The following is a 27,500-nucleotide window of genomic DNA, read 5'->3' as shown; positions in this document are numbered from 1 at the left end:
ATATTGTGCTGGAGGTTAGGTGAGATGCGTTAAAATGAGTTAAAACCGTGGATTGTTCAGTTATTCATTAAAAAGTTACGTTAAGTTACCTAAATTTATTCTAACACTTCCTGACCTTACCTCCCCTGTGGTGGTGATGGTGGTGGTGCCTCCTGGTCACTATGGCTGGCTGTCTAGCACCTTCTCACAGCCAAACTTTTCCTTATTTTGCTTGTTTTCACCCACTGCTGCCTTCGGGTGTCCACTGCTAGAGCCCACGCCTTCCTCATTACCAACTAAAGAAGGTTTAACTCATGGGTAAGCCTTGGCAGCCACTGTGTAGGCGTGGTTACACACACACAGACAAAAAAAAAAAAAAAAAAAAAAAATTCTGTCAGGCTGAGAGTTGAAACAGACGCGTACTAACACCACCGATAGACGCCCCACACTGACTTGTGAGGCAGCAGCAGCGTTGCCAGATTGTTCTGGCCATGTTATTGTACTACACAGGTTGAAATTATTGTACTTCTGGTAAAATTATCGTACATATGTAATTATTCCAAATATTATGCAAAACTGCCACTTTCCAAATACAGCAGAATCTAGGTTTTATATATATATATATATATATATATATATATATATATATATATATATATATATATATATATATATATATATATATATATATATATATATATATATATATATATATATATATATATATATATATATATATATATATATATATATATATATATATATATATATATATATATATATATATAGAGAGAGAGAGAGAGAGAGAGAGAGAGAGAGAGAGAGAGAGAGAGAGAGAGAGAGAGAGAGAGAGAGAGAGAGAGAGAGAGAGAGAGAGAGTGTGTGTGTAATGAAAAAAAAAAAAAAAAACAATGCTCTTAACAAACAAAACACTTTCCTAAATACATACCATTAATAATTGGAGAAAAACTACAGGACACTTCGTTAAGTTGTTTACTTACTATGTAGGGGATTACTGGTCTTGTTCTTCTATATATACATCCGGCACGTCGTCAGCAGCCCCGGCACTCTCTTCATTGGAGGAATATAGCACTCTTGATGTCATGTTTTTTATCATTGACTTTGATTGATGGCTTGAAGGTCGTACAGTCACTGCTGGATGTGGAAGCAACACACTGCTTTGCTAGGATGATGTCTCTTACGGTTTCTGTTTTTAGCTTATTTCTGTCTTTTGTTTTCACACGGTTTACACTAGAGAAGCAGCTCTCACAGTCAGCATTAGCATGAGGCAAAGAAAGACATCCTAGTGAAAAGTCTGAAACAAGCTTAAACTTCGGGTTTCCATCACTATCCTCCACAGTTTTTATGGCACACCAAAATTTATCAGGCTGGTTGTAATTGCTTTTGTCCACTTTTTTTTGCCATGTTGGTAATGGATTCAGGCAGATCTTCTACGGCAAGCCTCCTCCACTCATCGTCCAGTTGCTGGAGGGTAGAATCATCCTGGGCAATGATTCGGGGAAGGTGTGTCGCGAGGGGCACCAAACTTTGCTCTTGCACTTTGCCCTGGATGCCTAGAACACTGGCTGACTCCAGCATATGCATTCTTGAAAGGACTTCATCTCCGAAATTAAATCTCTTCCTGATCTGTTCTGCTACTACTATCAAAAATAATCTGCAGTGGAAGCGAAACTTGTACATTCTTGCATGTAACATTCTTGTGGATGAATCCACAGATATATCGGTCTCTCAGAATTTATGCATCATGGTAAGAGTGGTTGAAGGAAATGCTGTTGTCACCAAATTTTGGGATTTAGTGCCATTATTTAGTAGTGAACCTAGTAAAGCTAATGAAGGTGCTACAGCTGTCAGGTTGTTTTCAGAGATAATGAAAACATTTACTGAAAATGGTATACCTACTTCTAATATCATTGGCTTTGGTTCTGATGGATGCAGCACTATGATGGGGCCTAATAACTCTGTGAGTAGTAGGTTAAAGGAACTTTGCCCAGGAATCTTTATTATGAAATGTGTGTGCCATTCTGCCCATATATGTGCCTCTGAAGCATGCAAACAATTACCTGATGCTATTGAACAACTAGCTCATGATGTCCACAACACACTCAAGAACACTTCAAAACAATTGGCACAATTTGTAGAATTTCAAGAGTTTGCTGGGGCTCAAAAGCTTAGGATTTTATTGCCATCTAGAACACGCTGGCTTTCCTACACGGCTGTTATGAAAAGGATGCTTGAGCAGTGGGGCCCTCTTCAGATGTTCTTTACTGAATTAAATTTTCAACAGACGAAAACTTGTGGTAGCACAGTTAGAAGTGCTTATGAACAACTGCACAATCCATTTACCAGGCTTTACTACTGCTTCCTTTCTTCAGTATTACCAGTTTACTCAGCTGAACCTTTTATTTCAAAGTGAAAGAGTGGTCATAACTGAATTGCACAGGCAAGTTTGTAATTTATATAAAGAATTGCTACTGATGTACATGAACCATGAATGAAAGTCAGAAACTGGTACATCATTCATTTGACCAAAATGCTCTCAGCTGTCAGTCTATACATGTAAACAAGTAGGTATATGGAGTACCTATATGATTTTGTGCACATAAATGTGTGAATGTTTAAGTTTGTATATGAAGATGTATGCATACTTTATTAAATTAGATCTTTACATGATATCTGGCTATGTTTTTGTTATAACCTTTGGTGTTGAGATTGCATAACCTATTTAAAACATTAGGCTATTATTTTTTTTTTTTTACAGATTTTTGTCAATAACTTGAACAAAACCAATCTCAGTAAATTGATAGGTCAATAGAAAAAGTTAAAGTTTACAAGCAAATACTCACTAAATATATAGTATTATAATTTCACTTATACTCTATATGCAGTAAATGTTTACACACACACACAAATATACATGCACACAATTTGTAAAAAAAAATAAATAAAAAAATATATATAAAGCAAGCAGTATATTTGTTTACACACACACACACACACACACACACACACAAATAAAAATAAATAAATAAATAAATAAATAAATAAATAAATAAAAATAATATAAAATAAAATTAATATCATATAAATTGGATTAAAAAGGAAAAAAACTTTTGTTGCAATTATTTTAATCCCATAATCAGTCAAAATTGTAAAAACAATGCCAACCATCTCCTATAAAACTTATACAGTCAATGCTAACTGCTTCTTAGATCTTACTCGTGCATGTCTCAGTAATAATACCTCCAATCAAAACTTTGTGACTTCAATAGAAACTTGTCATAAAAGAAGTAAGACAAATGTATTCTTCATTTTTTTTTTGGTGAATATATTTGTTGAACTGTTGAGAAAGGACAAAATCAAGTTGGTGAATCTGTACCTGTTATGAGAAACGATAGAAAGAAAAGGCATGATCTTGATTTTAAGATCAAAATCAGTTAGCTAGCCATTTAAATTTTTATACAAAGAATAATATGCTTTTGATATTAGGACATATTTTGTGACCTAAATGAAGATTAATCCAGGATGACAAACATACAAATTTTACAAGTTGGTTATGGAATATGATGGCCTACAACTTGGGTTCATGTCTGAATTTTAAGATTACTCTTGGTTTATACTTATGCAACTCCTGCAAGGAAAACACCTCTACTGTTTTGTAACAAATATGTACTCTATAAAATGTGTACAAAAATTGAAAAAAGTATTTTTTGTACAATGGTGTAAATTAATACAATGGTTCTTTTCAGGAATGCTTGAGGCAAGGATGAGGTAATGTTCAGGACAAGACCATGGCATGTGACAAGCCAGGGACTTTAAAACTGAACAATGTATTCCTCTTTCCATTCATTTGTGAAATTTACAAGCAAGGTTTTCTTTTGGAAGCACAAGCAGATACAGTTACAGTAGTGAATTACATAAGGGGAATTATTCATCACAGGATGCAATTAAGGAATAAAAGATTGTGTACCTTATGTTAATTCATAGTTTAATTTTTTTTTTTCAAATTTGTGATTTTATCATCTGATTGTTAAGTCTAAAAATATTTCCTTGATACTAAAATTTTTAAAAGCCCACTAACCAGGTACAATTACTTTGTCTTACTTCATACAAAGAACAATGGTCTGCTTCTACCCAATGGGTTCAGTTTCTTTCAAGAGCCAGGTGTATGCTTCTTTGTGTCCCTGTTGCAGTAACAACTCTCCCACCTTTTCCCGGCATTCTGCATGATAAGCGTTGAGCCATTCCACCTGTTAAAAACACATAAATTCATATATGTATATAGGTGAAGTTGAAATATTTCTAAACATTATCTTCAACATGAAGAATTAACTAAGCCATGTATACTGAATTTTACTGAAAATTTGACTGGCTACAATATAGTACACTATAGTAGTACAATATAGTAAGACTTTGCATCTAATGAGAAAAATGCCAGTGCAATGTTCAAATCAGCAACTACATGGCCACTTGCATGTTATCACTAGCATCCTCCTTCCTCTCACACTGCCTCTCCCAGTCTCCTAACTCAGTTTTTTTGTGAGTGAGGAAGCTGTTACTTGTATATTTGCTACAAAAAGTAAACCAGGAATTCAGTGAAACGTATGCAATTAATGAAAATCAATGTGAGAAGACAAGCAGTTATCACCTAATACTTAAACAAGTACTGTGAGCTTCATGAAGCTGTGGCAAAGCAACTGATAAAATTTTCAGTAATTTGAATACATATGTAAAAGAATGAAACAAAAGCCATTTAAATTTAGCTTGATGTCCCACCTCTCACAGTCAGCTGTTTGCTTTTGTTCAAGTTGGTGTGGTATTCATACCAATATTAATAATTTCCTTTTGAATCTGTTAATCTTTAGCTAGCTTGTGTTCTTGTAAATTATGCTTCAATGCTTATTAATTGGATATTGTGTGTATTACACAAATTCCTATCATTGATCTCCGTAGGTTCTAGATCAGCAGTTTATGCCATTGATGTCATTTTTTTTTTAGATCATAATCTCAATTTTTTATTTATTTATTTATTTTTTTTTTTTTAGACTAGCAGCTTATATACACAAAATCATAGGTATTAATGTTGTTGTTTAAGACAATCCACAAAGAAGACTTCATCTAGCTTTTTCTTCATGTGATTTAATGACATTTCTACTCTTAATACTACTTATATAATTTTCTTTTATAAACTCTTTCCCAAGCATTCTTAACTTATTAGATGTAAGAAAGGCATGTATGAGAGATACAGTATGAGCATCTGTGTTGGTGGTGTCAAGTGTGGAGCAGTGGAATGAGTGAAAAGGAACAGTCATATCATGCATCTCCTGGAAGCATTATCAGGAAATCCTAAATTTACATGATGGCAGAGGTCTGTCATGGACAAACTCATTAAAGTTTTGCATAAATCAATTATGTTTCATGGTTCCTAGTTAAGAGCTTCAACATAAGATCCTCAAAATGCTCAACAAGCAACCAATTAGCATCTTCAAAAAATGTTGCACCAAGTATATGTATAGTAGATTTTTGGTAGTTGCAAGGGTAGAGACTACCACTTCTCACACAAGTAATTAGCGCAAAAAAGCTTTGAAATAACAGACTGGTTCATCAAATCTTACCTCTTTCTTTGTCAGGAGAGCTGGATCAATAAGTTTGGCTTGAATGGGCACCATGGTCACTGTCTTAAAGGTCAAGAAACCTCGCTCTCTAAAGTTGTGTTCAGTTTCTGCTTTAACAATCCTCACGATATTTTCTATGCGAACACCAAATTTTCCATCTTCATAGTATCCAGGCTCTGTAAAATGTTCAACAGAATACAATAATTTTGAAGAAATTTTGATAAATATTTCCCTTTTCCAGTTTATTAAATCTCATGCATATTTTCACTTATTTTTGTGTAACTGGAAAAAAAATCTGAGGAGTTAAGTTCAACCTGAGAACAGGATGTCAAAATGGATGTGACTGAATTTGTCATAATATTGTTAACGATATATCTTCCATCACACATCACAAACCACTAGATGTGTGGTAATGAAACCCATGATGTATTTTGTTGCTAAAAGTTTAAATGTATTACATCAAGCTTGGCTGCCAGTTTTTAAGAAAACAAACATATATATATATATATATATATATATATATATATATATATATATATATATATATATATATATATATATATATATATATATATATATATATATATATATATATATATATATATATATATATATATATATATATATATATATATATATATATATATATATATATATATATATATATATTTACTTGAAGAGTCTCCTATGTTTCTATTTTGTGTTTTTTTTCTTGTTACTGAATATTTTCATTTATTAAATTAATTTTTTAATAATACTCCTGTTTTTTTTATTTGTCAATTGTATTTTGGATCAATGCAAATAATTTCCACTAAAAATACTGTGTATTATTATTGTAGATGAATATAATATAGAGTTCAATTTGAAAATGCAATTTTCTTAAGAATAAAAATCATATAAATGGTAAAAGATTGAACATACCATCAGAGAGAAACATGCCCTCCTGCAGGCCAGGATCATCAGGAAAGGAACGCCATGACACTCCCATTGGTCCCTCATGCACATTCAGGTACATTCCTATGCCATGACCAGTCCCATGCCCATAGTCCAAACCAACATCCCACAAAGCTTTTCGGGCAAAGGAGTCTAAGCAGTTTCCCTGAAAATCATAATTTCATTATGATTATTAGCAAAAACTTGAACCTGCTGTTAAAACAGCTTCCCACTTAGTTCCAGTTTTCAATGTGACAATAACATAGAATGATAATACTTAGTAATCAATTTCATACAGCATTTCTTATTCCTATATCATACATCAGTTATACAGGTTGACATTAAAAAATCCAGCAACCTCTGGATCTAAGGAGTGCTGGATTTTATTATGGTTATATATACAGCATATATTTAGCAGAAAATTACTACCCATACAGTCCTTTAAAGAAAGAAAATTAAGCACCAAATGAAAAGTAAATTAAATCTTAATGTCCACCAGCTAAATAAAACAATGTTTACGTTTTATGCCACCTCTTTTCTTTCCTGAATTCATAATGGGGCTATACAACAGCAAAAAAATTATAAAATGGGAAGGAATGAGCAAGAATGCCTGTAAGCACGTGCAAGCAAGACCCAACGACTGACTCTGGAGTACTGAGCCATCAAAAACATAACTGGTGCCTCCAGAATACAATAGTGTGCCAACACTGTAAGTTTGAAAATGAGCTCAGAAATCCATGCTGGAAACCTGCAGGAATCAGATTATTGATGGCCAGATTTTTTAATGTCAACCTGTATAAAGGTGTGATAATTTGGGTCTGCCAGTCAGATTAATCTCTGCAGACTTTACCATACAATAAAAATATTAAATAATGTTCAAACAATTTGTAATATTTATAGCAATAAACCTGAGCTGTTAATAAAACTGTTATGCTATTGATCTCAAACTCACAATATTACTTTATGATGATTATTTACAGGTAACAAAGTTTGTAAAATGGCTGGATAACTCCTAAAAACATGCCCTCTCAAGCTCATTATTCAAGCAGAGACTGGCTGAAGCCTGAAACAAATAATACATTATTTATTTATTTTATGTTTTTTTTTTTTCACAATTCAGGAAAACTTGCCATCAGCACTAAAATAAAGAAAAGAAAAAGCCTAATCACAATGCCACTCCCAATAAGAAACAAGAACTGAAAGTTACCCAACTTAGTTGAAGGAACAAAAGCAGAAACTGGAAGAATTGCTAAGTTTTGTTATCTAATAATATTCATAATTGCTAAATAAGTGCCTGGTGTATCGAGGTGAGAAATATGCATGTTAGGAACCTGATTCAATACAGACTATATTAATCAATTCTGTAAATTAATGGTTTGATTCTCACTCATTTGAGATTAAGACTCCAAGGTTTTCTCCTGATTAAAGTGGGTTTTGCTCAGTGCGATTATCGCTCAACAATGATGCTTCATGGCACAATGATGATTGTCCAATGACTGTCTAGAGCACTAATTCTTTGTTTCTGAATGGGACTCTTTTGCTTTGAGCGACTGCCAGCAGAGCTGTTAGCAGTCTTTGTTGGGTCTGAATAGTTGCACTGCTGAAGGTGAATATAATTGCAGTTGCAAACGAACATTTGATTTGGAAGGAGTGTCTGTGTCACCATGGCTCCCAAGTTTTCTGATGAACAGGATGGGATCCTTGTGGAGGAACTTGTGAAACATCTTCCTGTTCAACAGGAAAGCAGAAAAATTCAGCAAACTTGTGGCAGTCAATTACTGAAATAATCCCTCTTCATTCCCTGTACATTTGGAAAAGGACTTCTTTATCTCCCATATCTTCAGTTAAAATATAATTAGTCAACAGCCTTCTACTTCTACTCAATTTGCTCGAAGCCATTTTCTCATGACACTATCCTCATGGGACACTACCTCCACATGACTGGCTGTCTCATTGAAAATTGCACAGACACAGACATTCAAAGCAAAATGGTACACTCTCTATTATCATGCAGTGATACTCACTGAATAATCATCAGAGAGTAATAACCATGATAACCTCACCAAGCAAAACTCACCTTTTGCTTTAAAGAATACATATTGAATATTTTACAATAATTATTTTTCCTATATGTAACATTTATACATATATTAAAATTAATTTGCCATTTATATACCAAGCAAATTTGAGTACCAACCTTTGAAGCTGTTTCTTATCATTTGCTGAGGCTACTTAAAATGTTAATTTTGTTATCAAGAAAACTTCATATTTTGCAGGTGAAGCCATCAATATAATTGATGTAAATCAAAGAGAGATTAAGCTGAAATAATGAACTTTATGATTTTAATACATCTTGTTAACTTGATATAATATCATACATAACTACTCCCTGATTATGAACTGTGAACCTGTCATCCAGCCATATGTGATACCATGGGTATCACATCGGTGGTATATTACTGAGTAACCAGTAATGAAGAACACTATCAAATGCTTTCTGAAAATAGTGTGTGTCTTTAAGTAAATTACAAAATATTCTGTTAGCGGATGAAGATAGTGCAAAAGAGAATACTGGGGAGAGAAGAGAGTATGTAAAACTGGAGGATGGTAGGATGTTTGAGAAAATAGCTATAAAGAAGAGATGAGCAGAGTATTTCAAGAGATTGCTGAATGTAGTAGAGGACGAAGAGTTTGAAATTGTTTGTTGTATTACCTTAGTTTTTGTAGGAAAGATGCAAGTTGCCACACTTATCACTCCCTTTAAGACCCTAGTAAAGCATTCTTGTAAAAACTTGGAGGGAGTGCCGAAGTGCAAAGTGCGAGTCACATCGGTGGTTCCATCTCTGTTCGATATATTAAATTTAGACATAATCTGTCATTAATAAATCAAGTTTAATATATAATTCTTCATATTCTATTTTATGATCCAGTTTCACTTGTAAACTGCTTTCATAATCATATTGCAAGTCTTTTGCACAATGATGCTACTCTGCCTTTGTCTCTCCATCCACGTGGAGATTGAGCAAAATCCTTTTTTGCAATACAAGAGTAGAAGCATTAACCATATATGTTAAATAAGTTATATGTAGATGAGACTTAGGACTGCTGTGTCTTGTATATCTGCTTATAAAACATGAAGATAAAAGTTCATGAAGAATAGAGCATGGGTAGTGAGAGAAGCAAATTACAAGTCTTGAAGCTGCAAAATATAAAAAGAAAACTTTGGAAAAGGTAATGTTGGGATTGCAAGTCTTTAGGTAGCATACCTTCTTAATATTCACTTTTAAATTCAAGAAAACAAATGTTTCTTTCCTTAGGCAATTCTGATGAAGTCAATGAGAGAGAGAGAGAGAGAGAGAGAGAGAGAGAGAGAGAGAGAGAGAGAGAGAGAGAGAGAGAGAGAGAGAGAGAGAGAGAGAGAGAGAGAGAGAGAGAGAGAGAGAGAGAGAGAGAGAGAGAGAGAGAGAGAGAGAGAGAGAGAGAGAGAGAGAGAGAGAGAGAGAGAGAGAGCTTACTTGTACTGTCCACCAGAGTCACACAGATAAACATCCTTGGTGGTGATCCTGGCATCTGTCTCCATGGAGGGTTTGTAGTGAACAATAGCAGCATTGGGACCCACAGAAGATATTGTTGAAAAGCTTAATCCAACAAAGTCATCTAGTTCTCTGTTATAAGAAAGAATAAGATGTCATAAGTGGAGTGGCAGAGAAGCTGAAACAACTAATGGATACGAGATAAGAAGAGCGCACAATAGCACAATACAATCCTAAAATATAAGAAGACAAGTGTGTCAATTGGAAGGATAGTGTGTGTATTTGCAATGTTGTGACTTAGGAGAAAAGAACTTTCTTAAAAGTGTCTGTATCTAATAAAGATTATTTTTATTTATTTATTTTTTTCTTGCATGTATTTCTTAATGTCTCTTTTTATTTCCTATGTCCTCTTGTAACTTCTGAGTCCCATACAAACACATTTTCCCTTCTCCAATAATTTTAAAACCACACACTACAATTAGAGCTCTGGTTTCCTCTCTTTCCACCAAAGCTGGGAAATTCAGTCTTTCCTCATGGGGGCATGCCTCTCAGAATGGGACCATTTTAATGTGTGTGTGTGAGTAATCTATGGTTGTCTGCTGGTCACCCACCCAGCTGTTCCCATACAGTAAGAGCTCAGAGCTTGCAGTGACCTATTTTTGGGTAGGACTCAGACCACTTACACACCACACACTGAGACAATGAAGTCACAACCCCCTCGGGTTACATCCCGTACCTACTTGCTGCTAGGTGAACATGGGCTACACATTAAGAGGCTTGCCCATTTGCCTTGCCGCATGTATGTATGTGCGTGTGTGTGTGCGTGTGTGTGTGTGTGTGTGTGTGTTTGTGTCTATATATATATATATATATATATATATATATATATATATATATATATATATATATATATATATATATATATATATATATATAGACACACACACACACACACACACACAAGTATCTATATGAAATACTTCCTATAATATAGTATTGCTTAGTATCCTACTAAGCAATTTCTTAACAGTGTAATATGTTATACTTTAGACTCTCTACAATTACTATCCATGTTCCTCTTTTCTTCAGTTTCATAGTTTTTAGTTACAGACTTCTTGTTTATCATATTTCTATCAAGCTATTCTTCATACTCAACCAAGTACCTACTCCACTAGTTCTCTACAATAATTAATCTGATAGCTTTCCAACTCCTCAACCATCAATACACACCAATACAATTAGATATACCTTCATGTAAACACAGGACATTTTCATCACATGCATACCAAATCATATATGGTTAATCAGATCCCTTTCTTTTTTCCCTTAAACTTACTCTCTGAATTTCTGGAGCTGGTCAGCACCTGAAATTTCTGTCTGAGTTCCTCTGGCTGCCTCCTTCTCAAGCCAAGCAAAATAGCGACAAAGGGCAGCAGCATCACGCAGATGGCAGGATTCCATACCTATATAATAGAAAATATATTTACCTACACATTTAATACTGAATTTATCCCTAACCAATATTTATGCTACTCAAATGCACATACAAAGAAATATAATTCAATATAAAAAATTTAATACTATCAATGTAGGTTGAGAAAACACCTTAAATAACTACTGTTTAAAGTGCACAAGCATAGCTAGATCCACTTCATAAAGAAATTTAGTAGTGATGGTATTTCCCAATGTCTGGGGTAGAAACCAGCATTATTGTGTACAACAAAGCATGCAGACTTCCTGTTTTTATTATTATGGTATAGAACTGCAGATGTGATTCTAAGGTTATACTTAGCTTTGGTTACATTGCACCTAGAAAATGCTCTACAATTCTGGTCTCCTTATTGCAGAAGGAATGTACAGTAGTCCCTCAACTATTGCAGGTGTTACATTAAAAAATCTTCCACAAAAAGGTGAAAATCTATAAAACAGGATAGAAAAAGGGCTGCGTTCAGTAGTGCGATTTAGATGGCCTAGGTGACCCAGATTGTTCAAATTGCCCAAATGAATGGTTTTGTGAACCTCCCGGGATACTGTAAACAAATCATCGACGTTGCTATGGAAATAGCCACATTCTACCCAACTCTGTAGCAGTAAACATATGGCTGACACTTATCCACTTGGTGATTTGTATTATGGAGCACTTGCTGTCCTCAGCGATGAGGTTCTTGGTAAAGATCTGTTACTAACATCATTAATTACCCATTCCATTTCCTTTATTTTCATTCTTTTATATACTTTAGACTAAGTATTTTACATACTTTTGAGGAGGAGGCAGTAGACACCTGCCGAAACGATAATTACTCCCAGTGAGGTCTAAAGCACTGTTCAGGGGGTGCTGTGAACTTATCATTAAACCCAGCTGTGACCTCACTGAACGTTTCCCTTTGTGTCTCACAACACAAGGGGGTAGTCACAGCCTGCCCTCTAAAGACAACTCTCTTCCTCCACACAAAACTACAAGCACCTAATAACACACACACCCTTCACTCAAAAAATTTTAAAATCATGGCGACTCCTACACCAGCCTCGGAGTCCCCATCTTGGGAGGGGACCATAAATGTCCCCAGGTCGGACTGCCTTTCCGTCGACGACCCTAAGTGTCTTGACACCCCCCTCAACTTTTTCTTCATTAACTTCTGCAACATTCGCGGTCTAAGATCTAATTTTCAATCTGTAGAACACCACCTCTCCTCTTCTAAACCTCATCTTCTTTTCCTCACTGAAACTCAGGTGTCTGAGGCAACTGACAGTAGCCCCTTTTCTGTTCCCTCCTACTTTCTCTATCCTCATTTTCGATCCAAAGCTGGATGCTGCGTTTATGTGCGCAATGACTTAACCTGCTCTCGTGCCCACGCTCTTGAATCTTCCGAGTTTTCCACCACCTGGCTACGACTACAGAGTCATTCTCATACTAAATTTATCTGTGCTGTATACCTCTCTCCTAACTCCTCTGACTATAAGAAATTCTTTGACTACTTAACTTCCAAAGTGGAGCACATTCTGACCCTCTTCCCTTTTGCAGAGATCTCCATTCTTGGAGACTTCAATGTTCACCACCAGCTTTGGCTTTCCTCTCCCTTCACTGACCATCCTGGTGAACTAGCCTACAACTTTGCTATCCTCCATGACCTAGAGCAATTGGTGCAACACCCTACTCGTATTCCTGACCGTCTTGGAGATACGCCCAACATTCTTGACCTTTTCCTGACCTCTAATCCTTCTGCTTATGCTGTCACCCTTTCTTCTCCGTTGGGCTCCTCCGATCACAATCTCATATCTTTATCTTGTCCTATCACTCCAATCCCTCCTCAGGATCCCCCTAAGCGAAGGTGCCTCTGGCGTTTTGCCTCTGCTAGTTGGGGGGACCTGAGGAGGTATTTTGCTGATTTTCCTTGGAATGACTACTGCTTCCGTGTCAGAGACCCGTCTTTGTGTGCTGAGCGCATAACAGAGGTGATAGTGTCTGGCATGGAGGCGTACATTCCTCACTCTTTTTCTCGTCCTAAACCTTCTAAACCTTGGTTTAACACAGCTTGTTCTCGTGCTATACATGACAGAGAGGTGGCCCACAAAAGGTACTTAAGCCTTCCTTCACCAGAATCTCATGCACTTTATATTTCTGCCCGGAACTATGCCAAGTCTGTTCTCCAACTAGCCAAAAACTCCTTCATTAACAGAAAATGTCAAAACCTTTCAAGATCTAACTCCCCTCGTGATTTCTGGCATCTAGCCAAAAATATCTCCAATAACTTTGCTTCTTCTTCTTTCCCTCCTCTACTTCAACCAGATGGCACCACTGCTATCACATCTATTTCTAAAGCTGAACTCTTTGCTCAAACCTTTGCTAAAAACTCTACCTTGGACGATTCTGGGCTTGTTCCTCCCTCTCCTCCACCCTCTGACTACTTCATGCCACGTATTAAAATTCTTCGTAATGATGTTTTCCATGCCCTCGCTGGCCTAAACCCTCGGAAGGCTTATGGACCTGATGGGGTCCCTCCTATTGTTCTCCGAAACTGTGCCTCCGTGCTTGCACCTTGCCTAGTCAAACTCTTTCAGCTCTGTCTGTCAACATCTACCTTTCCTTCTTGCTGGAAGTTTGCCTACATTCAACCTGTTCCTAAAAAGGGTGACCGCTCTAATCCCTCAAACTACCGTCCTATTGCTTTAATTTCCTGCTTATCTAAAGTTTTTGAATCTATCCTCAACAGGAAGATTCTTAAACATCTATCACTTCACAACCTTCTATCTGATCGCCAGTATGGGTTCCGTCAAGGCCGCTCTACTGGTGATCTTCTGGCTTTCCTTACTGAGTCTTGGTCATCCTCTTTTAGAGACTTTGGTGAAACTTTTGCTGTTGCCTTGGACATATCAAAAGCCTTTGACAGAGTCTGGCACAAAGCTTTGATTTCCAAACTACCCTCCTACGGTTTCTATCCTTCTCTCTGTAACTTCATCTCAAGTTTCCTTTCCGACCATTCTATTGCTGCTGTGGTAGACGGTCACTGTTCTTCTCCTAAATCTATTAACAGTGGTGTTCCTCAGGGTTCTGTCCTGTCACCCACTCTCTTCTTATTATTCATTAATGATCTTCTAAACCAAACTTCTTGTCCTATCCACTCCTATGCTGATGATACCACCCTGCACTTTTCCACGTCTTTTCATAGACGTCCAACCCTTCAGGAGGTAAACATATCATGCAGGGAAGCCACAGAACGCCTGACTTCTGATCTTTCTAAAATTTCTGATTGGGGCAGAGCAAACTTGGTATTGTTCAATGCCTCAAAAACTCAATTCCTCCATCTATCAACTCGACACAATCTTCCAGACAACTATCCCCTCTTCTTCAATGACACTCAACTGTCCCCCTCTTCTACACTGAACATCCTCGGTCTGTCCTTTACTTATAATCTGAACTGGAAACTTCACATCTCATCTCTAGCTAAAACAGCTTCTATGAAGTTAGGTGTTCTGAGACGTCTCCGTCCATGTATGGAGTATGCTTCACATGTCTGGGGGGGTTCCACTCATACTGCTGTTCTAGACAGGGTGGAATCAAAAGCTTTTCGTCTCATCAACTCCTCTCCTCTAACTGACTGTCTTCAGCCCCTCTCTCACCGCCGCAATGTTGCATATCTAGCTGTCTTCTACCGCTATTTTCATGCCAACTGCTCTTCTGATCTTGCTAACTGCATGCCTCCCCTCCTCCCGCGGCCTCGCTGCACAAGACTTTCTTCTTTCTCTCACTCCTATTCTGTCCACCTCTCTAACGCAAGAGTTAACCAGTATTCTCAATCATTCATCCCTTTCTCTGGTAAACTCTGGAACTCCTTGCCTGCTTCTGTATTTCCACCTTCCTATGATTTGAATTCCTTCAAGAGGGAGGTTTCAAGACACTTATCCACCAATTTTTGACCACTGCTTTGATCCTTTTAAGGGACTGGCATTTCAGTGGGCATTTTTTTTTTATTAGATTTTTGTTGACCTTGGCCAGTATCCTTCCTACATAAAAAAAAAAAAAAAAAAAAAAAAAAAAATACTAGTGCATGTCACTGCATGTATGCAGGCAGTATTGTAGTCATCTGCAATAAATGAGTGAGTATAACACTGATATAAGCATGGCAAGGTGGCCATTTTTGTTGTAATGTCATCACAGCACAGAGTGCACCACTTCCTTGCTTATAAACCTTTCCTACAATCTTTATCACTTTTTAAACTTAAACTTACTTTTAGACACATCCTTACATATTAAAAAAAAATTAAAATCGGTACACTCACCTGTGAAGATACTACAAGTTGATTGATGATGATGATGACAGTATGTGTGATTCTTTGTTTATTCATCTATGGTATACTATGTATTTTCTTTTAAAATGTTTTAATTAATGTGTTATACAGTACAGTACTGTACTATATTTCTATTTCTATTTATTAATTTATTCATTTTTAGGCTAGAAAATGCTTATTTTACTACAAAAGTAATTAAAATCTAAAAGAAAATATAAATACCTATTGGCAGAAAGAAACCTGCAATATACTACAGAGTTTGCAATATTAATTTATATATATTAGCTAAAAAAATCTACGATGTACTGAGGCTGCAATAGGTGAACCCGCAATAGTTGAGGGATTACTGTACATAGATTGGAGTCTGTGCAAGATGGGATGATCCATGGACTGAACAACTCACTATACAGTACTCATTATAAGTATCAGATCCCTTTATATGCTGTGATTTGTTCTGCATCCTGGCATAGTACTGCACAATAACATCTTATGATAATTAATTTTGTTTGCTAATATGGCTAAAACGAAAGAGTATTTAAGGAAGCAGGTCATTCAGTTAGAGAAATAACTGAGCAGTTGGCAGTATCCAGGACAATAGTCAAGTATTGGTCACAGCAGTTCAGGGAGGAAGGGAATTGTGATACGCCTAAATGTATAAAATGGTCTAGGCACCCCAGGAAGATGACTAAGAGGGCTGTTACTATCTTGAAGCATGCAGTGGAGTCTGATGTCAAGATAACAGCAGGGAAACTTAAACAGGAGAACACTACCAGCTTCAAGAGTGTGTGTGTTAGGACTCTATCACGCTGCCCACAAAGAAGCCTTTATTAAGCAAGTTTCATAAGAGCTGGCATGTGAAATTTGCCAAAAAGTACAAGACCTGGACCAAGCAATGGATGTCTATGTTGTGGTCTGATGAAGCCACATTCACAGTCACGTGTAACAGAGGAGGCATAGTGTACTGCAGCAAAGGCTGCGACCTGCTTTACTCCTTGCTACGTTGAACACACAGTAAAGCACCCAAATTCTTTGATGGTATGAGGCTCTTTCTCAGGTAATGGCCTTGTTGACTTAGTTGTGTTACTAAAAACTTAGGAGTGAACCAGCATGTGTATTTGGAGTGATGGTATGACCATTTACCCAATTCTTTTGAGAAGGCCAAGGCTGCCATTCCTCAGCAGGACAGTGCACCTGCCCACACTGCCACATCTGTTCAACAGTGGCTTTCTGACTGTGAAGTACCTTATATTAATGATTGGCCTGATAACAGCACAGATGTAAACCCTATTGAGAACCTCTGGGCCATGACAAAGAAAGATGTCCAGGGAAAGGATGTCAGATCAGTGCCTAAACTCGCCATGGCCATTGAAGAGTCATGGCACAATATCTCTGCTGACAAGTTGAAGATTCTTGCCCAGCCTCTTCCTGACTGTCTGAAGGGCATCATAGAAAGGAAAGGCAATGTCACCAAGTAATAAAAGATAAATACATTAACCAGTTTATGATTTAATGTCTATTTATTTATTTTTATTTTATTTTTATTTATTTATTTATTCATTTATTTATTTTTTTACCAGGTGGGGTGGGAGACAGAGGGGGAGGTGTCGAATATTTTTGTTGAGTACTGTAAAGTGACATGTTAAAACACCTTTAGCTGCATTCATTGGAAAGGCATAGAGTGAATGGTGATATAATATGGATTTTAAATGGGTTAAAGGTCTCAACTAAGATATAAATCAGGTTCTTTTAGTCAGGAAACAGGTCAACTTGTACAACTGATTATAAGATAAACAAATTCAGACTCAAAGAAAAGATAAGAAAAAACTGCTGTATGAATAAAGTTGCAAATAAGTTGAACAAACTTAATAAGAATGAAGTAAATGCACACATTAAATAGTTTCAAGAGGAGATTTGATAAATTTAGAGATGAAGATGGCAGATTGTAAGTCTTATGTGTTTGGAAGTTGCCTTGTGTAGGCCAACTGGTCTTTAGGTGTCATTTCATTTTCTTATATTTTTATGTTTTGTCATTATGTTCTCTATCTTCTGAGTCATACCTTTGATTTCAGTGGGATTTTTAATGGCTTTCATGACAGCAACTGGTGACAGCTTGGAAAGTCTTCTGTCTTTGGGTACTAGCTGTGTTATGGCTTGGGAGGAGTGATTACAGACCCATATCTTACCAAAGTGGAGGGCCATCTGAAAATTTCAGATTTATTAGAATGTACAGTACATACAATAACAAGGTGTATCATACAGAAACAAATCAATTTTTCTATTATTGTCTACATTTAAAGTACTTTCTTTATCTTATCTCAGAAATGTTTACTGAATCATTATAAAAGCTGAGCTGACATGAAATTCTGTACAGCAGCAAGCATTCTTAAAGAATCTTTTGTTTATGTGGTCCATTTTTTTTGTAATCAGTTTTTCTTCTTGAGAAGAATGTTATTTTCTTAAGGTACAAAGCACTCCTATATATAATAAGAAACAATCCTAGTCATAATAATTACATACTTTAATGACTAAATTACCATGAAAACTCTTATACAATAATCATTACAAAACAATTAATGGCAGATTAGTCCAGCTCCCCTTCCATGTAGTGAATGTCATTTATCAACTCTGCACTTCTGTCAGTTCCACTTCCATGTGGTGAATACCAATTATTAACTCTGCCCTTTTGTCCTCCTTCCAACTGGTCACTCAGTACAAGCAACCTAGTGCTGGGCTTTAATCCTTATTCAAAGTAGTTTATTTGTGAATAGGATTGTACTCTCTTGTAGCTCTAGCACAGCTATATGGTCTTAGCTACCTAGCTTGGAGATTCTTCAATCACTATTTTACTATATACTGGGGTCTTATCTGTCCTTGTATGGGAGATAGTTCCATAATATGTAAGGAGGTTCAAATACAGTATTATTTAGCTTTCTTTAACTTTCTCTCTTCAATCTCTCATTCACTGCTATAATATTCCATCTCTTGCTGTCTTGTACTGTTTTTATGTGGTTACTGCTTTTCTGGACTTACTAACTCCATGCCTCCTTACTCTTATGACCTTACTCTACAAGACTTTTATTCATTCTCATCCTGACTCTGCCCACCTTACTAAAGGAAGAGTTAACTTGTATCTTCACTTTTTTATAACTGTCACTAGTACAACTTTAGATATCTGTATTTCTTTTTTCCTCCTCATGACTGGAACTATTTCATGAGGAGATTACCAAGATAACTCTGGAACTAAACTGGCTAATTTCTTGGAAATTTCTAGCTTACCTTTTGAGAATGGAAACTGCATTTTTTTTTTTTATATGTAAAAGATAAATCCTTAAGCTTATAAAAGAAATTTGGCAGGCCTGTTTAAAGTTAAGAAATTAACTGTGGAGTGGCACAGATGATCAAAAGTAACACCTTCAATATGGTTTAGTTACATGAAAGGAAAGTGAGAAAGAAAAATAATGAAGATATACAAAAACTGAGTGGATGCTGTGGGTGTAAGATCTATAAAAAAGGGATGTCAAAGTGGTGGACTCTTTAACCCCTTTGCTCTGGATGCTTAAAAATGCATGTTTTTCAAATACAGCGTAGGCCCGCAAGTGGTAACATCTAATTTCTAATACAATAATCTCTCTCTCTCTCTCTCTCTCTCTCTCTCTCTCTCTCTTATATATATATATATATATATATATATATATATAGAGAGAGAGAGAGAGAGAGAGAGAGAGAGAGAGAGAGAGAGAGAGAGAGAGAGAGAGAGAGAGAGAGAGAGAGAGAGAGAGAGAGAGAGAGAGAGAGAGAGAGAGAGAGAGAGAGAGAGAGAGAGAGAGAGAGAGAGAGAGAGAGAGAGAGAGAGTGTAGGGAGTGTAGGGAGGGAGGGAGGGAGAGGAGGGTAAGAGGGCAAGGAATGAACAGAGATGAGAGAGAAAGAGAAAGAGAGAGAGAGAGAGAGAGAGAGAGAGAGAGAGAGAGAGAGAGAGAGAGAGAGAGAGAGAGAGAGAGAGAGAGAGAGAGAGAGAGAGAGAGAGAGAGAGAGAGAGAGAGAGAGAGAGAGAGAGAGAGAGAGAGAGAGAGAGAGAGAGAGAGAGAGAGAGAGAGAGAGAGAGAGAGAGAGAGAGAGAGAGAGAGAGAGAGAGAGAGAGAGAGAGAGAGAGAGAGAGAGAGAGAGAGAGAGAGAGAGAGAGAGAGAGAGAGAGAGAGAGGGGGGGGGCAGAGAAAGGAATGAACCAGGGAGGGGACAAACTGTACCTCCAATACAGTCTCCCCTCCCTGGTGGAGAGGTATGGGATCAAGAGGATATGAAGATATGGAAGATAAGGGAATGACCATAGGGAGGAAAATGGGATGTGAGGCTCTGCCAATGAGTCTTCTTCATTCTCGATAGAAGGTGCAGCAAGGTGTAGCTCATGGTGGAAGGAGCAATAGAATCTCAAGGACAATAAACATGACTGTAGCTGAGAGCCAAGACAGGATACAGAATCACTCATCAATGAATAAAACAGAATGTAATTATGACGCCTACATAGGCGTCATCGTATATTCTAGTAGTGCTTCATGACGCCTACGTAGGCATCATCATATGTGTATTAGTAAAATACACATGCTTACCTGCTCATTAACAAACTTATCAAGGTCCTCATATGGATGAATGGTAACTTTGCAGTCTCCATTGCTGAGGGATTCAATTGCAGCAGCTGTAAGCTGTGATTTGTTGATAAATAAGTGCAGCTTCATCTTGTGTGTACAGCAGCATATGAGAGAAGAATACTGGGTTGTACTCAATATCAGACCCCCTCAGGTTGTACAGATCTGAAGAAAAGATATTCCTTAATGTGTATAAGCTTTTTCTATATATGTATAAAATAAGCTTTATAAGCATTCTGACCCTAGTAAAAAAAAAAAAAAAATAGCAAATACTAAAAAACTACAAATGTTAGTCTCAAGTGCTTTAAATGTTTCATCTAGTGTTTCAGCTCTTGAATAATAAAACAGAACACTTTTAATAATTCAGTTTTAAATTCATATATACATTTACAAATGCTGTTACAATTTATTTTAAATTTGTAACCTTATCATCTCATCCCACTTTGCCACAACACAATGCAGCCCAACCAAATTATGTCATATTTTATTTGGCCTTAGTGATCAGTATCTTGACAAACACCTTAACCAATCATGTGATTATGGGCTACTATTTCTCACTCAAAACACCATGTGATGCACTACAGCTCCATAGAACTGCATTTCAATTTTACTTCTATTTATTGTATATATATATATATATATATATATATATATATATATATATATATATATATATATATATATATATATATATATATATATATATGGTAAAGGAATTGTTCCTAGCAAACATCTTTTGTTTATTTGAGCTTATGTTGAAAGAACGTGCACCTGGCAAACACTCTCAACAAAAATTAGTCCACAAGTAGATATGGAGAATGATGGATGAGATAAGTTTAATTATGAAGCAGCTGATAGGTGACTGAGCAAGGGTGTTGGATATGACAACAGCAATCAGGTTATTAATAAAATAGATATATAAATAAATGAAAAATAAACTAAAAATAATAAAGGAAAGGTCACTATATTCTCTAAACAAGACAAAAATAACAGGCAGATGGTAATATGAAAAAATAACTGTTTTATACTTTTGAATAATGTTCTTTCTCTTTCTCTAACATCTGCATATTTGTCTATACTCATCTGTTTCTATCTGTCTGACTTCCCTTTTCAATTCACCTTTATTGCTTTAATACAGTTCATAAACTTTAAAAATATCTACAAATACTATATATATATATATATATATATATATATATATATTATATATATATATATATATATATATATATATATATATATATATATATATATATATATATATATAGGAAGATAATCACAATCTTATACTCACAAGCAACTTCATCCAGAGCAGTGATGATGATCATAAAAGCATTTTCTTCATCAAGTTCCTGCCTCACACTTTTCAATTTGTCTCCAATACTGCGGCCAGTGTACTTCTCCTGGATAGAGAGATACACAATCTGTGATACTGGCTACAAAAATGACAGGAATAACATTAATCAGAGCTGGGCACCATAAACAAAAATTTGCTTACACAAACAGCTAAATTCACTAGTAGCTGATTTATTGAGAACCACAACATTTGGAGTTTCAGCTCTCTAAAAATAATAAATAAATGAACAAACAAACAAATAAATAAATAAATAAATAAATGATGACCAGCTCATCATTGTCCATCTATCCTATTTTTCAAATGTTGAAAGATAACTTATTGTACAGGGAAGGACATCAACCTTCTCATATCTTAAATAATAAACACTTTTCTTAACCATGTGTGTTCATCATGACAGAATATTCAGCCTACTCAATGACCACCTTAATACCTCAAGGGGCACCACACACTCCGCAGGGCGAGGTGGGCGATCAGTCCATATGAGATCAATGAGGTTCTCTGGGACAGCAATGATTGAGTGGCCACCCCCTTGCAGCTCCCTGGACAGGTCCCTCCAAACATCAGCCTCCAACAGATAAGGGTCAACTCCAATCACAGAACCCACATCCAGAGTCTTGTTTAGCCACTTAGCCTCACTTGGGGTTTTAGGTAAGCCTGCAATACGTATCTTGGATCAATACTAGCAAAAGCATAAAGAAAAATGTTTTAAAGCAGAAAATACAACTGTCTTATAGAGCAAAAGTGAAAATGGATATACATAAATTTGAAGCTCAATTTTCCCTGACTGTATAGAAACATGGCAAACTGTGCAGTCAAATGTGAGATTTCCAGACAAACAGTTCCCAAACTTATATGGTAATGAGAGATGACAAATTTGCATATATTGTACATATCTTGAAGTTTGTGCTTCCAAATCCTACAACTCCCCCACAAATGGAAGATAAAAAATCAATAAAAAGTACTGGGACAAGATGTAATCCTACCTCACATTCATTAAACTTATGACTGTCCGACCTTGTTTCATCAGTGTCCAATTGTCATCCATTTCCTGGGTGGCCTGCAGGAAGTAGCGTCCATCAGTCCAGAGAGCGGCATCCTTCTCTGTGATGATGGCAGTTCCTGCTGATCCAGTGAAGCCACTAATAAAGGCTCGCCGTTGATCACACGGAGCGATGTATTCACTCTGTTATTTTTATGTTAATGTGAATAAATAAAAAAATAAAAAAAAAACATGAGTTTCAGTTTTACCTGTTCTAAAATACATACTCTGAAAATTATATTCAGCACAATTGTATTTAACTAATTCACTCAAAAGACACCACATGCAACATAGCCCATTTCACTAAGGCACTCCACCTACTTTTTAAGGTAACTACACACTCCACTCCAACATATATGACCAGCAACCAGCTGAGTACAAGCAGTTCTCTCAAGGGCCAGAGAACAAGCCCTACCACTTCAGGATAAGGCATGAAGACATACCATTATTTTTTTCAATCTGCCAGGCCATCCACCACTTCAGAAAATTGAGAAAAGCTATAAATATGCAGTACTGAATAAAAGTTGAAAGAGATATCCTATAGTTTAAAACTCAAAAACTTAGCCTAACACATTAAAATACAAACTCATATATATATATATATATATATATATATATATATATATATATATATATATATATATATATATATATATATATATATATATATATATATATATATATATATATATATATATATATATATATACACACACACACACACACACACACACACACATACTGTAATTCCTCATTATACTGGACTAACTGGGGCAAAACCACTTACATTAAGGGTAAAAATCTGATAAAAGCAGTGGTGAGTGAGTAAGGAGCACCACAACCATTAATAACATCTGCTGGTGCAAGACTGAGGCAGAAGCAGTGCCAAAGTTGTGCTGCCAGCCAGCCCAAATTATTATACAGCAATGTAAAAATTGACATTTTTTTCTATACATTATGACATAGTGTATAGGAGCCAATGTATGGCAGATGACAGACAAACACCAAATTACGAGGTGTGTCATTAAAGTTCCAGGACTGGTGTCCTAAAAGATGAATTTCAAACCCAAGCCACAAACCACCATATTTCCCCTTCAAAGTAATCCTTCTGGAGTATACAACTGCGCTCCCAACCCTCTACAGTCACTAATCTTTTTCTTACGTGCTTTTAAAATCATGTCCTCTGTTGCAGGTCGTTTAACAATGAGCGCTGAACAGCGAACAAACTTGAAGTTTTTGGTGCAGTTGGGGAAAACGCCGTCAGAAGCACTGGGTATGCTGCAAAAAGTGTACGGGGATGAGACAATGTCACGCTCACGTGTTTTTGAGTGGTGCAAGAGGTTCAAAGAGGGCCGGGAGGACGTGGAAGATGACCCCAGGAGTGGAAGACCCTCAACGAGCAGGAATGAGGCCAATGTTGAGCGTGTCAAGCAGATGGTGCGTGACGATCGTCGGTTGACTGTTCGAAAGATCGCAGATGAGCTTGGCATGAACCACAACAGCGTGTGGAAGATTATCACTGAAGATCTGGGCATGCGGAAAGTCTGTGCGAAGATGGTGCCGAGACTCCTGAACGATGACCAGAAGGGACGACGCATGCAGGTGTGTCAGGACATCCTCGAGCGTCTGGAAACTGAACCAGACTTGCTCAGGAGAGTCATCACCGGCGATGAGTCCTGGGTATTTGAGTACGACCCGGAGACCAAACGCCAGAGCCTTCAATGGAAGAGTCCGGCGTCGCCACGGCCGAAGAAAGCAAGGCAGTCCAGGTCCAGCTTCAAGGTCATGTTGATCGCTTTCTTCGATGTGAGGGGCATCGTCCACTGCGAGTTCTTGCCACAGGGCCAGACAGTCAACCAACATGTGTACAAAGAAGTACTGCGGCGTCTGCTTCGTGCAGTGCGCGAGAAGAGGCGGGAGTTGTGGCAGGGCAACTCGTGGCTGCTTCACCACGACAATGCGCCTGCTCACAATGCCCTGAGCATCAGAGAGTTCTTGGCCAAGAAGAACATCGCCGTGCTGGAGCAACCGCCCTACTCACCTGACCTCGCTCCGTGCGACTTCTTCCTCTTCCCCAAGCTCAAGGAGGTCATGAAGGGGACCCGTTTTGATGATGCGGACGACATCAAAAAGGCCGTGACGACGGAGCTGAGGAGCATCCCGCAAGAATCCTTCCAGCAGTGCATGCAAGCCTGGCAGAGAAGGATGGACAAGTGCATGCGGTGCCAGGGGGATTACTTCGAAGGAGATAACCTATAGTTTGTAGCCTGGATGTGAAATAAAACTTGTGTGGCACCAGTCCTGGAACTTTAATGACACACCTCGTATGACAGAAATACCATAATTATGGCAGACAGTGCAACCCCAGTCAGTGCAATGTGTGCTCACCACCACCACCACCACCACCACCACCACCACCATCACCCTCCCTCCCTCCTTCAACATCACCGCTGCTTACCAGGATTTTTTACCAAGTTGAGCTCCACTAGAAGGGACCTCCAAACATGGCAACACACCACAGTGTAATAAAATATTTGTGATGATGTGTAATGTGTGTTGTAAGCATTTAGTGAATTACCAATAATAATATACAATTAATACTTCAGTCTCTGGCTGGATGTTCTGCCTCATTTACCAACACTTATCTGGTGAATCCAATGAATGGTCCGTAGGCCATACATGCCCATTAAATGCAGAAATTTGCTATAACAGGGTCAGGTGTAACAAGGGTTTACTGTGTGTATATATATATATATATATATATATATATATATATATATATATATATATATATATATATATATATATATATATATATATATATATATATATATATATATATATATATATATATATAAAATTTTTTTTGTTTTACCTCCAGTTTCCCTACTCTATCAGGGTTACTCATAACAAAAGAGCAAAATAATGCAGTAAAACAAATTGCTGGGAATAGAACTGAGAGAGAGAGAGAGAGAGAGAGAGAATCTCACTTACCTGGTGTGCATCTCCTGATGGAACAATATAGGCATGGATTTGTCGAGGAACATGGGCAGTGTTCTTCATTAATGCTCGCAGCTTGGTCAGCAGCTGCGTGGTATTTTTGGGAGCCATTCTGCACCTGCTTGGCTCCCTCACACACAGATCTGCCAATTTGAACCATGTAACCAATATATACATTATACAGCATTATACGAATACAGATATATTAGTTAGTTACTGTAAAATAAAACCTCTCTACAATCAAGGTTTGGGTGCAGTCAAGACTGGGATTTCCCTGTCTGCAGCAGTGCCATATTTCCTCTACTCTGGTTGGTGAATGATGGCCTGACACCATTAGGCTTTGCCATGCCCTGACCTGACCGTCCTCCCCACCGCTCACCTATAGCAAGTGTTTTTTCTCTCTTATATAATTTATATTATGTTACATGCTGGTTATAATTTTTAATTGTATTGTACAGTATGGTACATGACCACACCACGCAAGAGGTAAAAGCCAAAGCACATTTTTTTTTTTTCAGGAAGTTTTCCCAACAGGCCTATGCCTCTCTTTTCACAGCATGTACTGCTGTACTGCTTCTCCTTCAGGAAATACTTGCTTACATTGAAGACAATTTCTTTGACTTGACGATGTAGGTACAAGCAAGTTGGTGGAGTTGGTGTCAATGTCAACATGGCAAGTAAGCAGCAGCAGCACATGACCGATCCCAGGTCACACAGGTGATATGTGACTCATGGGGCCTGTGTAGACCTACTTGCCAGGGTTTTAAAAGGTTTATTTTTATTATGAAAATAGCCCATTTTCATGATATTCCTTTGTATTGTACTATATAAATAACTGTTTCACTACTTACCCATTTTAGAACTATGGAGAAAGTCCGCAAAAGCAATGCTGTTTTTTCACCAACATTGTAAAATAAGTATGCCATGTTTCTTTAATGTTGTATAAGTGCTTTAAGCATATCAGGTTTGCTTTTCTTTGATATGGTAGGATATTTGTTTTAAATTGCAGCGGTAGCATACACTTACCTATCTGTGATTTCTTTTACATATATCACAACAATTATGCATCACTTATTTTGGAAGTATGGCCACACCACAGACAGAAGAATCCTTGCACTGACCACACCCAAACCTTGATTTTAGAATGGTTTTAGTATACAGTTGCTAAACACAAAGATCATCTAGAAGCCATGACTTGCACATAACACTCGACCATCACTACTTATGATAGAGGCTTCAACTTTGAATAATCAAGAAGGAACAGGACAATAATTAGTCACCAGTGTAACATTCTCAATTGTATTACTACAGCTTCATGTGATAAACTGTATCCCAACCTACAGGGAGCTATTTCTCACCACTGGGAGTGTCTTTAACCCAACATCTACCACTGTACAACATTCACTGGTGCTTGATCTACCAGTAAGCAACTATGTCTCATGGTGTTCCATCAAATTTGCTAAATCATTAGTTGTAATAAATATGAGTTTATCAAAACTAATATTGTCAAGGAAACATGCCTAGTTTATTAAGTTTCCCTACATTGCTATATATTTGATCAATTTGGGTGAAACAAGTCATCTGCCTTCCCAGCAGGT

General features: G+C 37.0%; 2 protein-coding genes across 2 annotated transcripts in view; both read right to left on the bottom strand.

Moving 5' to 3' along the window:
* The window catches only part of LOC135106949 (heparan-sulfate 6-O-sulfotransferase 2-like), a 17,556-nt gene extending 17,200 nt beyond the window's left edge, over positions 1-356 (bottom strand). Inside the window, exon 1 of the mRNA XM_064016418.1 lies at positions 121-356. The gene's annotated coding sequence lies outside the window, so the exon portion shown is untranslated. The remainder of the gene's footprint in view (positions 1-120) is intronic.
* A 2,752-nt stretch (positions 357-3,108) lies between these two features.
* Positions 3,109-27,500, bottom strand: part of LOC135107128 (xaa-Pro aminopeptidase 1-like) — a 24,825-nt gene continuing 433 nt past the window's right edge. Inside the window, 14 exon segments of the mRNA XM_064016838.1 lie at positions 3,109-4,247; positions 5,613-5,788; positions 6,534-6,711; positions 9,259-9,388; positions 10,061-10,210; positions 11,415-11,541; positions 17,923-18,064; positions 20,111-20,131; positions 20,471-20,605; positions 20,607-20,671; positions 21,801-21,909; positions 22,294-22,517; positions 22,878-23,046; positions 25,897-26,045. Of these exon segments, the coding sequence (XP_063872908.1) occupies positions 4,128-4,247; positions 5,613-5,788; positions 6,534-6,711; positions 9,259-9,388; positions 10,061-10,210; positions 11,415-11,541; positions 17,923-18,064; positions 20,111-20,131; positions 20,471-20,605; positions 20,607-20,671; positions 21,801-21,909; positions 22,294-22,517; positions 22,878-23,046; positions 25,897-26,013 (1,863 nt within the window). The 5' untranslated portion in view covers positions 26,014-26,045 and the 3' untranslated portion in view covers positions 3,109-4,127.

Source organism: Scylla paramamosain, chromosome 14 (genome assembly GCF_035594125.1).
Source record: "Scylla paramamosain isolate STU-SP2022 chromosome 14, ASM3559412v1, whole genome shotgun sequence".
NCBI classification, from domain to species: domain Eukaryota; kingdom Metazoa; phylum Arthropoda; class Malacostraca; order Decapoda; family Portunidae; genus Scylla; species Scylla paramamosain.
This window is presented reverse-complemented; position numbering and strand designations above follow the sequence as displayed.